Source organism: Odocoileus virginianus, chromosome 23 (genome assembly GCF_023699985.2).
Source record: "Odocoileus virginianus isolate 20LAN1187 ecotype Illinois chromosome 23, Ovbor_1.2, whole genome shotgun sequence".
In the NCBI taxonomy this organism is placed as follows: Eukaryota; Metazoa; Chordata; class Mammalia; order Artiodactyla; family Cervidae; genus Odocoileus; species Odocoileus virginianus.
In genome coordinates this window covers 12,252,156-12,269,255 of record NC_069696.1, presented here as the reverse complement: position 1 = coordinate 12,269,255, position 17,100 = coordinate 12,252,156, and the positions used below count along the sequence as shown (strand labels likewise).

At 58.2% G+C, this 17,100-nt stretch overlaps 1 protein-coding gene and 1 long non-coding RNA gene across 3 annotated transcripts in view; one reads left to right on the top strand and one right to left on the bottom strand.

The window, feature by feature from the left end:
* KIAA0930 (KIAA0930 ortholog) overlaps positions 1-17,100 on the top strand; it is a 37,039-nt gene that overhangs the window by 15,063 nt on the left and 4,876 nt on the right. Inside the window, exons 1-7 of one of the 2 annotated variants that reach the window (XM_070453497.1) lie at positions 10,604-10,688; positions 10,847-10,998; positions 13,543-13,668; positions 13,772-13,849; positions 14,121-14,222; positions 15,522-15,662; positions 16,118-16,312. In XM_070453497.1, coding sequence (XP_070309598.1) covers positions 10,619-10,688; positions 10,847-10,998; positions 13,543-13,668; positions 13,772-13,849; positions 14,121-14,222; positions 15,522-15,662; positions 16,118-16,312 — 864 coding nt within the window. In that variant the 5' untranslated portion in view covers positions 10,604-10,618. Of the gene's footprint in view, positions 1-10,603; positions 10,689-10,846; positions 10,999-13,542; positions 13,669-13,771; positions 13,850-14,120; positions 14,223-15,521; positions 15,663-16,117; positions 16,313-17,100 lie in introns of those variants that run through there. The other variant, XM_020888298.2, reaches the window with a different exon arrangement.
* On the bottom strand, positions 11,590-15,526 carry LOC139030574 (uncharacterized). Its single transcript, XR_011482957.1, has 3 exons — positions 14,773-15,526; positions 13,523-14,405; positions 11,590-12,121 (listed from the first exon to the last, which is right to left on the bottom strand). It is a non-coding gene; the product is annotated as an uncharacterized lncRNA (long non-coding RNA).

Sequence of the window (17,100 nt, the reverse complement as noted above, 5' to 3'; positions counted from 1 at the left end):
TGATGCTGTACATAGGAGTACAAGTGGTTCGGGGAGGCCTCCCTGAGAAGGTAGGCATTTGAGTGAAGAGCTAAGGGAGGGACTTCCTTGCTGGTCCAGTGGCTAAGACTCCACGCTCCCATTGCCCTCCCTGGTCAGGGAACTAGATCCCACATGCCACAACTGAGTTTGCCTGCTGAGATTAAAAGGTCATTTGAAAAGACCCTGATGCTGGGAAAGATTGAAGGCGGGAGGAGAAGGGGCCGACAGAGGATGAGATGGTTGGATGGCATCACCGACTCAATGGCCATGAGTTTGAGTAAACTCCGGGAGTTGTTGATGGGCAGGGAGGCCTGGTGTGCTGCAGTCCATGGGGTCGCAAAGAGTTGGACACGACTGAGCGACTGAACTGAACTGAACTGACATGCCTCGAAGATCCTGCATGCTGCAAGTAAGAACTGGGGAGGCGAGGAAGGAAGCCTCTTGGAGGATTTTGAGCAGGAAAGTGACAAGAACTGTTTTAAGTCTGGGGACCATTTAGGAAGCTGGGACAGCCACACAGGCAGGAGATAGTGGTGCTTGGCCCTGGCTGGAAGAGTGGTTTGTGGGAAGCAGTTGGATTCCGGATACAGTTAAAGATAGAATCAATGAAATGATGCAGAGATGAAGTCAGAGAGTTCTGCAGGAAAACAAAAGACAAACCCACCAAACAATGGTAGAATTGAACAACTCTGTCAGTTAACATGTCTGTCCCAGTAAGAGAGGACTGAAAAGTTTCTGTTGGAATCAGCGCCTGGTGAGACAATAGCTAGAGCTGTTTTGGGGTTAAGAGAGGGTTCGAGGTTTTTCTTTAACTTGGGTAATTCTTGAGTATTTTTTGGGGGGGTATCTTTTGGTTAGAAGTGAATAAACTTATCCATGGTAGCTTAGAAAGGGAAAATAAATCTGAAAAAGAATATATTATGTATAGGTATTGGAGAAGGAAATGGCAACCCACTCCAGTACTCCTGCCTGGAAAATTCCATGGCAGGCTACAGTCCATGGGGTCGCAAAGAGTCAGACACGACTGAACGACTTCACTGTCTTTCTTTCTATAGTTCCTTTTGGAGAAGGAAATGGCAACCCACTCCAGTGTTCTTGCCTGGAGAATCCCATGGACAGAGGAGCCTGGTGGGCTACAGTCTATGCGGTCGCAAAGAGTCGGACATGACTAAGCAACTAACGCACACACGCACACGCACACACACACACACACACACACACACACACAGAGGTATCTGAATTACATGTTTTTATATAACTGAGTCACTTTACTGTGGACCTGAAATGCTATGTTATAAATCAGCTGTCTTCAGCAGGGCCTTCCCTTGTGGTCTAGTGACTAAGACTCTGCCCTCCCGATGCAGGGGGCCCCGGGTTCCATCCCTGGTCAGAGAACTAGATCCCAGGTGTCGCAACTAAAAGGTCACATGCTACAACTAAGATCCCATGCAACCAAATGAGGGCTGGCGCTAGTGGTAAAGAACCTGCCTGCCACTGCAGAAGACATAGAGATGCTAGTTTGGCCCCTGGGTCAGGAAGGTGCCCTGGAGGAGGGCATGGCAACCCACTCCACTCTGGCAATCCCACTGACAGAGGAGCCAGGCGGGCTACAGTCCATTGGGATGCAAAGAGTTGGACATGACTCAAGTGACTTAGCATGCATGCACACAGCCAAATAAATATTAAAAATAAAATGACACTATACTTCAATTTAAGAAAGTACAAAGAGAAATTTATTGGCTAACAATCAGTTGAATATTGAAATCTAAGCCTCTGGAAGACTAGGAAAGCCCAACACTAAGAACTTGAGTGGATCTCCTCTCTCTCTGTCTGTGATCTCTCGTCTCTGGCTGTTTCCTCTCTCTCAAGTCCGCCTTCTCCACGTGGCAGGACAGGCATTGTATGATTTGGGTTGATGGTGACATAAAGGTTTAGTTCTTCTAGTATGTTTCCATATCTGAGAGGATTCATGGCCCCACATCACTTTTTCTGCATTTTCCTGGCTGTTCTTATTTTGAAACATTCTTCTTGGGATTTTCTCTTGGGTCATGTTAAATTAATAGATCAAATTAGGTAGAATTGCTGCCTCTGTGATTTGAATATTCTATTATGATTATGTTTGTTGTGGTGGTCTGTGATCAGTGATCTTCCATGTCAACACTGTAAAAAGATTGTGACTTACTGCAGACTCAGGTGACAGTTGGCATTTTTCTGAAATAAAGGATTTTTAAATAGAGGTATGTTTTCGCTTTCTCAGACATAATGCTGTTGTGCACTTGCTAGCCTATAGAATAGTATACATGTAACTTTTAATTCACTGGGAAACCAAACAGTGTGTGATTCGCTTTACTGTGATATTTGCTTTTATTGCCTTGGTCTGGAACCAAACTCCCAACATCTTAAAGGTCTACCTGTAATAGTGTGTTGTGATGATACTGGACAGTTAGAACTGGACATGGAACAGCAGACTGGTTCTAATAGGAAAAGGAGTACGTCAAGGCTGTATATTGTCACCCTGCTTATTTAACTTATATGCAGAGTACATCATGAGAAATGTTGGGCTGGATGAAGCACAAGCTGGAATCAAGATTGCCGGGAGAAATACCAATAACCTCAGATATGCAGATGACACCACCCTGTGGCAGAAAGTGAAGAAGAACTAAAAAGCCTCTTGATGAAAGTGAAAGAGGAGGGTGAAAAAGTTGGCTTAAAGCTCAGTATTCAGAAAACTAAGATGATGGCATCTGGTCCCATCACTTCATGGGAAACAGATGGGGAAACAGTGGCTGACTTTATTTTTTGGGCTCCAAAATCACTGCAGATTGTGACTGCAGCCATGAAATTAAAAGATGCTTACTCCTTGGAAGGAAAGTTATGACCGACCTAGACAGCATATTACAAAGCAGAGACATTATTTTGCCAACAAAGGTCCATCTAGTCAAAGCTATGATTTTTCCAGTAGTCATGTATAGATATGAGAGTTGGACTATAAAGAAAGCTGAGCACTGAAGAATTGATGCTTTTGAACTGTGGTGTTGGAGAAGACTCTTGAGAGCCCCTTGGACTACAAGGAGATCCAACCAGTCCATCCTTAAGGAAATCAGTCCTGAATATTCATTGGAAGGACTGATGTTGAAGCTGAAACTCCAATACTTTGACCACCTGATGTGAAGAGCTGACTCATTTGAAAAGACCCTGATGCTGGGAAAGACTGAAGGTGGGAGGAAGGGGATGACAGAGGATGAGATGGTTGGATGGCATCACTGACTCAATGGACACGAGTTTAACTAAACTATGGGAGTTGGTGATGGACAGGGAGGCCGGGCGTGCTGCAGTCCATGGGGTCACAAAGAGTTGGACACGACTGAGTGACTGAACTGAACTGATCCCACCTTATCAAGTTGCCATGGCGATCTGGAGAGGTCACAGGTGAAAGGACTTTATAAACTGTAGTGTGTGCTAAGTCCCTTCAGTCGTGCCCAACTCTTTGCGACCCCATGGAGCCCGCCAGACTCCTCTGTCCATGGGATTCTCCAGGCAAGAGTACTGGAGTGGTTTGCCATTCCCTCCTCCAGGGATTTTCCTGACCCAGGGATCAAACCCTCATCTGTTACGTCTCCTGCATTGGCAGGCGGGTTCTTTACCACTAGTGCCACCTGGAAGCCCCGTAAACTGTAGGGCCCCATAAAGTGCAGGGCAAGCATGAGCCGTCATCACTGTCAGTACTGTTGAGCTGTTGGCATGGTTACGTACCCCATTCAGTGTCCTGCAGAATGAAGTGGACAATCTGTGGCCGGCAGCGGGAGAGCATGGAGCTGGGCATGGGCGGCTCAGGTTCAGTCCTTGCACAGCGGCATGCCCTGTTCCACACTTCCCCAAAGCCACTAGTCTATAAAGGACTCTCCAGACCTGAAGTTCAAAGACGGTGACTTATGAAAGCAGGTCACTTACTGCAGGCAGGGAGGGGAGGCTGGATCCCATAGTCCCATTTGGAGCTGGCAGATTCTAGACTTTGTGATACGGCCCTTCCTCCTTATTCTGATTCTGTATTTACGGATTTAGCCATGCACCTAAATTTCCATCACCACACAGTCAGTACCGTGGGTGCTTTGTGGTCAACTGCAGATGTGTGCAAAGCGGTGGGGGACTTTGAGTCACCTGGGTGCGTGGTCACAGCTGCGGCTGAGCAAGGCGATGCCTGCCTCCTTGTCTCAGCTCATCCTTTCTGCGGTCTCTTTGGTTGTTGTTCAGCCACTCAGTCGTGTCTGCTGCTTTGCGACCCCGTGGATGCAGCACGCCAGGCTTCCCTGTCCTCCACTGTCTCCCGGAGTTTGCTCACACTCATGTCCGTTGAGTTGGTGAGGCATCCAATCGTCTCATCCTCTGGGTCTGTTTAGTGCCACGTACTTGCATGTTGTGCTTTTCGGTGGTGATTTTGCTATTTGAAGTGGCCCCTGAGCTTGATGCTGAAGTGTCTAGTCCTGAGCAAAAGAAAGCTGTGATGGGCCTTATGGAGAATATACATGTTAGATAAGCTTCATCCAGGCACGAGTTAGCGTGCTGGTGGCCTGGAGATCAGTGTTAATGACCCAACTGTATGTTATGGTGTTTTTAAACAGAAACACCCATACCACAGGAGAATGTATAGATCATTTGATGAAAACGCAACAAGAGGCTTGCAGGAGCCCAACCCTGTATTTCTGTAGGAGCAGCAGCTCCGTATTTGCCAAGTCAGCGTCTGTGGCCACCTGATAGACCGTGGCTTAGAACAGGCGGGAGAACCCCAGTCCCGCGGGGAAGGCGCCTGTGGGCGCGGAGCTGTCCGTGGTGCTGCTCCGCATCTGGGCTGAGCGGCTTCAGGGGCCGGAAGCCAGCTGAGCTTGGGCCGGCCGGAGCCCTGGAGTTGAGGGAGCTCTGTTGGCCTGGTGGCTCCCAGGGCTTCTGATCCAGGGCACGTCTTGGTGGACCAGCCTTGGGACAGGATGGAGCGAGAAGGGGGCTCACCGTGAGAGAAAGAGCCAGCGCTGATTCCACAGGCCACGCGGGGGGCCAGCCACCCTGTGTCTGTCCACACGGCTAGCACAGCGTGGGGTTCAGGGACACTGGCCGGCTGGGGAGTCGTCACCTCATCTGAGCAAGCCACGCTCTGGACAGATACGCAGGGCTGCAGTGCGAGGGCCCACAGGTACACACGTGGCCAGAACTTTACAGCGTGCAGAGGACTTTCTGTGCTGGCCCCCTCCCCACCCCCGACCTCACCACTGGTTCCGGGGCAGTGGCAGGGTAGACCCCTCTGACAGAGGGACTCCCCGGGGTTCCGAGAACCGGCCACCCGGATGGGGAGGAGCAGAGAGCCAGGACCTGAGCTCAGGTCGTCTGGCTGCAAAGCCTAACACTGCACCGTGCCTCCCGAAGTCTGAGCCCTCACCCTGACCTTGACCTTCCTAGCTCCGGACTTGGACGGTCTCCCCTCCCTCCCTCTTCTCCCTCTGAAGACGGGGAGCCCCTTCTCCACCCCCTTCTCCCTCTCTCTCTAATGCGCTCTATGACACTCATCAGAAGTCATACATTCCTGGGCAAAAGTGGTGTCACCTTACTATTAAAAATATTAAAAGTGAAAAAAAATAAGGAACAAGCGTATGTCCTGTGAGGCTCAGCAGCTCCTGCCGCTCAGGCGGACGCATCTCCGTCAGGCGTGTGTGTCCAGGGCCTGGTGTGCAGGTGTGGTCAGTGTGTGTGTGGCCTGAATTTCTGCTCTTTTACCAGACGTTGTGTTGCATGCCTTTCAGTGTGTCTACTCGTCTTCACAGGCATCCTTTTAAAAGCATGATGGCGATTCGGTTTAGTACATACAGCACAGTTACCTAGATTAAATGTGAGTGATTACTGAATATTATTTTCTTCTTCTCCTTTCTGTTATGACTGCTGCTATGTTATTTGCTGTCATCAGTACATATGGAATGTCTTTGTGCAGAAGGCCCTTCTTTATTTCCATTTTGTTTCTTTTTCACAAGATAGAGTCACAGAAGAGGGAAGATGCTATTTGCCTCCCACAAAGGACACCGTGATTTTTGTTCTCTCACGACACACGAGAGCTCCCAGTTCAGTGTGATCTTGCCAGCTTTGGCTGTCATAGGTTTTTACCAACTCTACCGGACTATGGTGTATGGCAAATAGACTGTCCATGTCAAATAAGCAGGTAGATGCGTTCTGATGGCTGTGAAGGCACCAGCATCAACAGGCGGAACTTTGGGGCGACCACCAGTCTACTTTCTGCACCTTTTCTGGAGCATCCTGTGAATGTGGTCTTTCGGGATGTAGCTCTTTTTTCTTATATCTGACTTCTTCTGCTCGGCGTGATGGTTCTGAGATTCACCCTCCGTGCTGTGTCGGTCAGTAGTTTGTTCTCGTTGCCACTAACAGGCCACTGAGTGGCTGTGTCACATTTCGGATGTGTCTCCCCCTGGTTTCCAGTTTGGGTTTATTCAGGAACGAAGCATCTGTGACCGTTTGTGCACCAGTGTCTGTGCAGACACATGCTTTGTATCTCTTGGGCCAGTACCTGGAAGTGGCTGAATCACTGTTTAACACATATTTAGCTTTACAAAATCTGCCAGTTTTCCTAAGTGATTGTTTTTTCTTTTCTTTCTTTCTATTTTTGGCCGCGCTGGGTCTTTGCTGCTGTGGGAGAGCCTCCCCTGGTGCAGCGGGCGGGTTCCTCCGTCGTTGCAGGCGCAGGTTTCTCCTCGCAGAGCACGGGCTGCGGCTCGCGGGCTTGACGGGGTCTTAGTTCCCAGGCCGGGACTGACCCCATGTCCCCTGCATTCACAGGTGGAATTTTAACCACTGGACCACCAGGGAAGTCCCCTGGTATTTTTATAAAAAGCAAATTTGCTTCTTAAAAATGACAACTTGTTCTCTCAGTGTGATTTTTTTTTAATTGCTAGTGAGATTAATATTTCCCCACATCTTGCCAAGGGGGTATGTTTCTTTTTTGGTAGTGACCTGTTTGGGTATTTTACCCATTTATCTATTGGGGTCTTACACGCGTTTTCTTTCGTGACTTGTTATGCTGTGAATTCTTTATATACGGACACTTATTTGCTGTGACTTGCCCCCCCTGGTTTTCACGTTCCCTTTGATTTCCAGCTGTGCCTCTCTTGCGCACAAGGGGAATTTTGAGTGTTCAGGGTGGTAGGTGGGTCTCGACTTTTGCGATTTCTCTTGCTTTATACCGAGTGTTCCCGGTCTGGCCTCTGCCTGACTGTCCCACTGTCTGTCCCGCCTGCGTCTGGGTGTGGCGCCCACGGCCACTCTTGACAATGGTTCTGGCATCTCACCGGTGAGGGATGGGGTACGAGGGGCCCCCCTGAGAGAGTAGTTTTCTTCCTCCTGAGTTTGTCATCGGTACTGAAATAGTTACGCTGGTGATAACATCTGTGTGATGTCCCAGCCCCTTGCTCCTTTTGGAGGTTAGCGCTGGGTCTCCCCACCCGCACCTGCGGGGCAGGCAGGGACTGCAGGTGCGCGGGCAGACAGGTGGGGAGGGGAGGGCCCTGTCTGGGTGCCCAGGTGCCTTCTCAGCAGGCCTGGCTCGCCCACCCACCCGTGGAGTCACCGCTTTGAGCCCTGGGCGAGCTGAGCCAGGGGAGCCTAGCCCTTGTGTTGTGTGTGGTGGTGGGGCCTCTTGGAAGGTTTTTCTAGGGTCAGGGCCCTTGTGACCGAAAGAAAAGGACATGTTCTCACCCTGTGTCCTGCGTGGGGCACCCAGGCCTCGGGTGGATGGCAGCTAGGCCGCATCCGTGCTGTGGGCATCTGGGCAAGGCACCCACCTCCTGGAGCTCGTCTCCTGTTGGGACAGTCCTTTTATTCACACAGCACTTATTAAGTGCCTGCGGTGTGCCTGACTCTGCTCTGGGCACTGCACTAGATGGTCATCCAGGCAGGTCCCTCCTCTTGGGAGGCGTTTGTGCGCTGGGGAACAGTCGTGAAACCCCAGACGTAGTGATGGCGGTAAAACAAGGTGAAGAGGAAGGGGAGCGCCTCCAGCACGTTTCATGTGGGGCCTGGAATGGCTCCCTGAAGACGGGAGAGCCGTCTGAGTCGCAGCAGGAATGGCAGGAAGGAGCTGCCTGTGCAAAGGCCCCGGGGCAGAGGGGTGGGCGTCCCCAGGAGGCCAGCAGGGCTGGTGAGCGGCGAGGGGAGGGGCTGTCACGGGGAGTTTTCTCAGGACTTTGGCTTTCATTCTGAATTCCATGGGAAGGTTTTAAGGGGGATAGGAGACGACTTTAAATACAGACCCTGTAGCTGTGATGTGGGGGGCAGACGGGGGGTGGGAATGGACGGGGCAGTGGACGCATTCCAGGGGAGCTCTCCCTGTCCCCGACTCCGGGAGGGGAAGAACCTAGGTGTGGTGCCCGCCAGGCTCTCTGAAGGCTGCGTGGCTGCCGGGAGTTGCCGGGAGAAGCATCCTGGCAGCGGGCCGGTGGTTCGGGAGTGGCCCGTCGAGGATGGGGGCACCGGCAGAGGGTGACCTTCGGGCTGGACCCCAGGAGCCCCTGTGTCAGGAGGGAACACGGGCAGGCAGTAGGCTGCAGCCTCCTTCAGTGACAGGGCCGGATGGGCTGTGAAGAAAGCGATCTCCCAGCGTTTACAGCAGGGAGGTGGGACCCCTTGTCTGGACCTGCTGGGCCAGGTCTGGCGGCACCTGGAACCCTGGAGACCACGTTGGCACATATCTTGCGCCGCCTCCAGCATGCCATTCCTGCACGCAGCCCCCCACCCCCAAACCCAAGGACCCCTCCCTTGTCAGGTCCCGGGGCTGCCAGCTGCCTGCTGAGCGCTTTGCATTCATTATCCGGGTCCATCGCATTGTATTTTCTGAGAGCCTGAGTGTGTGCGTGCGTGCGTGCGTGTGTGTGTGTGTGTGTGTGTGTGTGTGTGTGTGTGCATGGTCTGACAGGTCTGAGGACTCAGCAGTTTCTAGCTCTGGGATCTTGGGCCCCTTTTCTGACTCCTGAGAGTCAGTTCCTTCACTTGTGAAACCAGGCAGCAGCAGTAACAGGCTGCGGGCAAAGTTCAGTGAGACGGTCTGCATGGCTCTGCCTGAGGCTCAATGTAGCAAATGCGAGAAAAACCGTGGCCGCCCACCTGGTGCCGTGGGTACCACCAGGCTCCTTCTGCTTGCAGAGTCAAGAGATCGCCCCGGGGGTATAGCGCTTGAGCCTGACACGGATGGTGAACTTGACTCACTGCGGCAGGTGGTGGGCTTTGGAGCCCAGACCCAGTGCGTGTGGAGACCACAGCGGCTGCCGTAGGCCCCCCGAGGGACCAGGAAGCGGTGGGCGCAGGCAGTCTTGGAGCATTGAGTCTAGAAGGCCTTCTGCTGGGCTGGGGGCTCAGAAGGAGCTGAGAGTCAACTGCCCCGGGAGTGTTCTTGTTTTCTTAGGAAGAACGCGGGCCCCGGCTTGATTTTGTGCAGCAGCTGTCGGGGTGTGAGTGGGCCGCTGCCTGTTGTCACTGTGGCAGGAAGTCTGTCAGTCCAGGGCCCTCTCCTGGCCTTTGCCCCCGAAGCTGACCAGTGACCTCTGTCTTGATCAGGCTTGCCGGCCTGGGCCCCCTGACTCATCAGAGCCCCCTCTGTTTTCCTTCCATGGGAACCAGCCAGGGTGTGGCCTGGGTGGGCTGCGGACCGCATGGGCGCAGAGGGCGGCAGCCTGTGTTGGAGAGCTGAGGTAAACAGGCCCGGGGTGTTCAGTCCTCCAGGGCCTGAGCGCTGAGCACCACCCCCCGGAGGAGCGGGTGTGGGTGCAGGCCAGGGGATCTGACCACCCGTGAGGACACGGGCAGCCCCATACCCAGCCCGAGGGTCCCGTCTCCACGCGTTCCAGAAGACAAGTGTGAGGACTTGGTCAGGCGATGACATCGCTTGGGGGAGAGGGAAAGAAAGAGCAGTTTAGCATCTCGATGGTCAGGCGATGACGTCGCTTTGGGGGAGAGGGAAAGAAAGAGCAGTTTAGCATCTCGGTGGTCAGGCGATGATGTCGCTTCGGGGAAGAGGGAAAGAAAGAGCAGTTTAGCATCTCGGTTTCTGAGCAATGGCTCTGCAGCTCATCTTGTGGCTTCAGCAGGTCTGTCCAGACGCCCGCCTTTTGTAGGTCCCGCGGGCCAGCCACGTCTGCACTGTCAGTCTGCCTTCACCCCTAGGAAGCTGGGGATCAGAGACGTCCCCCGGCTGGCCCGCTGTCACACAGCCAAGGGCAGAGCTGCAGCGGAAACCCTCAGCCTTCCTACCCGAGCCTGTGGGATTTTTCCCTCCTTGCGTGAGAAAGAGGACCATAACGATCTAGGTATCAGGAAGAAACGTTATCGGTAGTAAGAAGCAGGGTCAGCCCAGCGTGCTGGAAGGCTGCCTGCCTCCTGCCTGCAGCTGAGCCTGGCTGGCAGAGGGGCAGCTGGCCCTTTAAGTCGGGTTCCCGGGGTGGGGGTGGGGAGGGAGGTGCTGGCCGGATGGATCTCCCCTCCTGAGTCCTCGGGGCTCCCCGCCAGACATCCTGCCCGCGCCTTCCCTCCAGTCCGGGCTTCCCTTCCCCGTGCGATGCTGCTGATTCATCCTGGGCTGGAGTCCGCGGTGCTGTGGGGCTCCAGGCCGCGCCGCTGGTTGGAGGGTTCGGGGCCTCTGCGGGTGCCCCGTGGGGGCTGGGGCGTCAGGGGAAGGGGCTCCGCATGTCGCAGAGGTCGTCTGCAGGGGGCAGGGAAGGGGGGCCAGGGCTCAACCCAGGCCCCTCACAGGTGCCCCCCCACCCCCTCTGGCCTCCCCGTGCAGGGTGCTTCAAGGACGACCGCATCGTCTTCTGGACCTGGATGTTCTCCACCTACTTCATGGAGAAGTGGGCCCCGCGCCAGGACGACATGCTCTTCTACGTACGCCGGAAGCTGGCGTTCGCGGGCAGCGAGGCTGCCCTGGACGGGCGGAAGGTGAGCGCCCCGCGGGCCACCCCCTCCCTGGGGTCCGCAGGCTTGTGGGGGGCGCCTGCAGCCCCCCTCGTGCATGCTGAGAGGGGAATGCGGTGTTCGTTCAGCACCCGCCGGGTGCCAGGAGCTGGGTGGGGCGGTCACGCAAGTGTCCAGTGGTGGCTGTGCGGGCCTCGTGTGGGTGTTATTACTGAGCTTCCCCACGACCCCGGAAGGCAGCGATGAGTGCCTTGGAGGAGACATGTCCAGAGGCTGGGTGGTCTGGCAGGCATCTCATCCTTAGTAAGTAAATGGGAGCGCGAAGACGTTGACCCCGGAGGCTGGGTCCAGCCTGGCCGTGGGCAGGTGACCCGGCTTGGTGATGGTGGTGATGGCGGTGATGCCTGCCAGCCCCCGAGCCCTCACCTCACCCATGACATGGGGCTCAGCCTCCTGCCTCTCCATCTCCTATGTCTTCCCAGCAACTGGACAGGGCAGGGGTTATCATCCCCTTTTTACAGAAGAGACCGAAGGCTTGCAGGTGACATGAGTCACCTCCGGTGTTTAATTCTCTAAGTTTCAGTGTGTTGACAAGTTAGTAGAACAAGCTTTGCATGTCTTTCAGAAGCTTTATTGTTTTGTAAAATGTTGAAACAACCTGTATGCCAAACATGCAAAGGTGTTGTTTTCATTTAAACACAAAAACCCTGCGGGTAGTGGAGACAGGTCTTTGCAGCATACCTGCCCCAGCGCTTGTGACCCCTAACCCTAACCCTAGGCTGGGGTTTGGTAGCCGGGGCTTGTGACTTCCCTGCCCTGTACCTGCTCTTTGAGCCTGATCATGCAGGACGGGTTTTCTGCAAACAGACAGGCCTGGTGCCTGCTGCAAAGGAGACATAGTGACCTGCGTGCCTGCCGCCAAATGGCTGGTCCTGTCACCTGCGTGACAGGCGGGAAGACCCGGGGGTGGACCAGGGTGCTCTGTGACCATCTGGAGTGTGCAGCGGCTGGCCATGTGACTGGGTTGTCACTGGGGCCGGTGGACGCTGGGACCCTGAAGTGCATCACGTGGAGCCAACACGGTGTGGGTCACTATTGTGACCAGAGGGAGGGACGTGGTCAGCGAGGCCAGCGGAGTGAGGCGGGCCTGGAAGGAAGGGAAGGGATGGTCCTGGCGGAGAGGCCAGTGGCCGAACAGTGGGCCTGACCGTCTGCTGAGGTTTACGTTGCAGATGCCGTGTGTTTGTGTGTGTGTGTGTGTGTGTGTGCACAATCTTGGTGGTGGTTTACAGGCAGTGTGTTGAGACCAGAGGACTGAGTCCATGTGAGATGCGGTCGTGCCTTGAATGTTGGTGCCTGGAGGGGCCCCGGTTTTGGTCAGGGACAGTTTTCTTAGCCGATCTGGCCTTGACTGCGCCAGTGGGCAGGCGGGGCTGAGGAGGGGTCAGCTCTGCAGGTTCCCCGAGCCGCCAGGCTGGGAGGTGAAAGCAAGTGCTGGCTCGCGCTCGGGGAGGGAACCCTGGACTCAGGCCTGAGCGGTTTCGGAGCTGGAAGTCCTGAGCTGTGTGAGGGCTTCTGAAGGCTGGGGGGCAGCGGTGAGGTCAGTGAGGGGAGCCCGAGTTTGGGAGCGTGTGGCCGTCTAGCTGTGCGCGTGCTGGAACTTTCCGCCGCACCCCTGCCCTGAGCCCCCTGCAGGCCCTTCTCTCCCAGCACTGGTAGCACGAGATGACAGCCTCGGCCGGGCCCTCAGGGAGCACGCCCCCGCCCCGCTGCCCCCTGGCCCCGCATAGCCAGTGGCACGTGGAGCGGTTGGTGCTGGGATGGTGGGAGGAGTGGGGTGGCTGGGGGCCCACAGAGGAGGCGGCGTCGTCTGGCCGCAATGTTGTCCGTCAGAGCGAGGGGATGACGGTGGACAGAGGACATTTGTGGGGAGGGGCGAGCCAGCACACACACGACAGGCCCCGCCGGGGTGGGTCTGCGGTGTCTGGAAGGCGGCAGGCGGGCCGCGCGGCAGGGGAGACCCCACGGGTCTGGAGGTGCGAGGTGGCCGGGGCGGGGGAGGAGGGAGACCACAGAGGGGTTCCCTGGCAGCCTCCCTGCCCTCCTCTGCTCGGAAGAGCAGAAAGGAAAGCCCCTGGCCGGCGTGCCGTGGGCGCTGCTGCAGGGCCTGCGCACTGCGGGCTCTCTGCGGCAAGCCCGGCCGCCTCCCGCCCCCTCCTCATCCGGGCCGCCAAGGAGCTGGTACCCGGTTGCCGTAGCAACCCGAGGGCTTCTTGCGCGCTCAGCCGGTGCAGAGGGTGGCTGGCTGGACGGGTGGACGGGCCGCCTGTGGGCTGGGCCAGGATGCTGGGATCCCCCCGCCCTGCTGCGGGGCCCAAGGGACGAACTCGGTGGGAGGCTGACTTCTTGATGAACCCCGGGGGTGGGGGGGGGTCGGGTGGCCAGAGAACCCAGGAGGGAGATTGGAGCCCACGCCCCACGTGGAGGGGCCAGGGACGAGAAGATGCCCCCACTCGGGGCGGGGAGGGCAGTGAGGGCCGGGACTCACCTCTGCCCTGGGCCTCGCAGCTGGTGGAGGCCGAGCCAGAGGTAGAGGTGGAGGTGTACCGGCGGGACTCCAAGAAGCTCCCGGGCCTCGGAGACCCCGACATCGACTGGGAGGAGAGCGTCTGCCTGAACCTCATCCTGCAGAAGGTATGGAGTGCCGAGGGCAGGGCTCCCAGCGGTGGGGGCGGGGTGCTCGGAAGGCCCCGGGGAACAGCGAACCCCCGCACTCCCTGTCCCGCGTCCCTTCCAGCTGGACTACACGGTGACCTGTGCTGTGTGCACGCGGGCCGATGGCGGCGACATCCACATCCACAGGAAGAGGTCCCAGGTGAGCCCTCGGGGGCCCAGGGCTCATGGGGGCGAGTACCCCTCCCGCTGTCCGGCCGAGGGGAGGCTGACTCCAGAATTTCCCTGCAGCCCCGGGGGCCTGTGGAGCCCCCTGAACCAGGTCCTCCCCTCCCAAAGGCTCCTTCCCCAGCGGCACCTGTGACCCTGTGACCCGTGCCTTACAAAACACCCCACCCCAGTGCGTGGCTCCAGGCCCGGGTGTGGGGCACGGTGGGGTCTCACTCGGCCCCCTCCAATCTGCTTTCTTCTAGCAAGTGTTTGCGTCCCCCAGTAAGCACCCCATGGACAGCAAAGGGGAGGAGTCCAAGATCAGCTACCCCAACATCTTCTTCATGATCGACAGCTTCGAGGAGGTGGGGGCCCTGTCTTGGTCTGGCTCCCTGATCAGGGGATGTGACACCCCCAGCCCCTGGCCCCACCCCCCAGGCCTCACACACCTTCAGGAAGGAGGTGGGGGCAGGGCTGGGCTCCAACTCTCCCTGTTTCCTTGACTCAGGGCAAATGAGTTCACCAGGCTCGAGCCTCAGTGTTCTCATCTGTAAAATGGGCGTCAGGGTTGAAAGATCAGAGAGCTCACGCGTGGGAGGAGGCGTCATCAAGTCCTGCAGGGCACTGCCCGGGCAGGAGGGACGGTTATTACCACCCTTGAACCCTAAATGAGGCCTCCACACCTTGGGGTCCTAGGATGTCCGCGATGGGTGGGGCTCCAAACGTTACAAAACTGGGGCCCCGGGCAGCTCACTCAACTGGGAAACGCGGGGTGCTGGGAAGCCAGCTGCGCCCCCTGGCAACCCTGCCGGCTCCTGTCCAGCCACCCTCCTGTTGAGGTCTGGGCCGAGGAGCTGTTCCCCCCACCACCCGCAGCGAGGGCCGGGGGGGGGGGGGGTGCCCTGGAGGACTCACGAAGGATGGGGCGTGGGTTGCAGGTCGCTTCTCGAGGCATCTTGAGCATCTCAGGTCAGGGGGCTGAGCGCCCTCTTCAGGCTCACACAGTTGGTCTGCCGCAGAGCTGAGACTGAAGCCGGAGTCTGGACGACCTCAGAGCTCAGCCTGCACAGGCCCCCCCATCCCCGCCCCGTGCGCAGTGACTCTCAGGGGCGGCTGTCCAGTCCCCTGCAGGCCATCGCCCCCCGCGGGGCATCGCCCCCTGCGGGCCATCACTCCCCGCAGGCAGGCAGTCTGTCCGTGCGGCTTCTGAGCTGGTGCCCACACACAGGCCGTGACGGCGGGGGCAGGGCTGGGGCGAGTGGACTGTGCACCCATAGCCGGGGGTGGAGAAGACACTTGAAAGCGGGCCAGACAGTCCCCGTGAACTGTTCGACTTCCTGGTGTCCCTCCACTGGACGCTGGGGTGGGGCGCATCCTGTTCCGGTCCCGGAGTCCCGATCTCAGCCCCTTCTAGACGCTGCTCCTGCCCGCGGGTGGGCTGCCCCCTTGCTGTGAGGGTCCCCGTTGAGTGGTGGCAGGCCTGGGGGCCTTGGGCAAAAACATTTACATCTGTGGCTCAGCATTCTCACCTGTAAAGGGGGAGTTTCCAAGCAGCCCTCCCTGAGTCAAGGAGTCGGGTGGGGGACTGGGAGCCGGGCCGTGCTGGGGGCGGGGGGCAACCGACCGGTGCATCCCCGCATCCGCCTCGCGCCCCCCCACCCCAGGTGTTCAGTGACATGACCGTGGGGGAAGGGGAGATGGTCTGCGTGGAGCTGGTGGCCAGTGACAAGACCAACACGTTCCAGGGGGTCATCTTCCAGGGCTCCATCCGCTATGAGGCGCTCAAGAAGGTGTACGACAACCGCGTGAGTGCGGGGCGGGCCGGGGCCCGGGGCCAGCGCCCCACAGCCCCCCTCCGTTCTCGCCCAGCTCCTGCAGCGCCCCCGACGCCCCTTCTGGCGGCTGGGGCCTGGGTCAGGTGGTGATCGTCCCAGGGAAACCCTCCTGGGATTGGTCAGGGCCTGATCGACAGACCGAGGGGAGGGGAGTCCAGGTGGGCGGGCGCCCTCCTGCCGCTGAGCCCCGCTCCAGGTGTCCTCTCTCTGGACCCTGGGGCCCGGACGGGGCGTGGTCTTCGGGCCGAGAGGGCCTCAGACGGGGATGCAAGAGTCCCGGCACCACCCCGCCTTGTGGGCGAGCCCGGGTCAGCTGGGGCTGGGTCTCTCCGGAGGGGGGCCGTTGGCCCTCAGGCCTCTTGAGGGAGGGCCCCCTGGCTGCGGGAGCCCCCGCCCACCTGACCCCGCCCCCCGCCCGCCCGCAGGTGAGCGTGGCGGCCCGCGTGGCCCAGAGGATGTCGTTTGGCTTTTACAAGTACAGCACCATGGAGTTCGTGCGCATGAAGGGGCCCCAGGGCAAGGGCCACGCCGAGATGGCAGTCAGCCGCGTGTCCACCGGCGACACGTCCCCCTGTGGGACAGAAGAGGACTCTAGCCCGGCCTCGCCCATGCACGAGCGGGTAAGGCTGCGCCGCTCGGGGAGGGCCCCGCCTCCCCATCCTTCCCGCCCCCGCCCCCGGGAGGTAGGTGTCATGGTCCCCACCCCTCTGGGGAGCAGGCCGAGGTTCAGAGAGGGCAGGTGACTGGCCCGGGGTCACACAGCAGGTTAGTGCCTGAGCCCCGAGCGGCCACGGCGGCGGGGCTCAGCCGGTGGGGTCCTAGCGCCCGCCTTGGTGGACCTGCTGGGCGAGGGTGAGCACCTGAGCAGCCTTCCCCGGGGGCGAGATGGGAACGACGACCAGCCAGCTGCCCATCATGCTCCAGGAGGGCTGGCTGGGGCCCCCGGCTCGTCTCTGCCAGGGCCGCTTGCCAACCAGGCTCTGGGCACCGAACAGCTGACGGCCGCGCAGCTGTGGACGCGTTTGGGCCTTCCTGTCTGCAGACCTGGGCAGCGCCAGGCCTGCCGGCTTCCTTGTGCTGCCCTCTGCCCTGTGGCTCACGTGACAGCACTGGGCCTCTGAGCCCTTTCTAGGCCACTGTCCTTCCCAGGGCCTGGAAGCGGAGCTCAGTGGCAGCCTTATTCCCAGAGCCTCTGGGGTTGTGGGCCGGGGGCAGGGCTCAGGGAGGAGAAAATACCCAGCCCATCAGCTGCTTTACCCCCATTGAGGGCTCCAGAGGAGACAGGGGCTCTTGAAGGAGGAGCGCGCCCTGCCAGTCGTCTCCAGGAGGGGCTGCGGGGTAAGCCGCAGTCCTGGCGCTGCTGCCCGCGTGAGCTGAGGCAGGTCTCTCCTCTCTGAGCCTCAGTTTG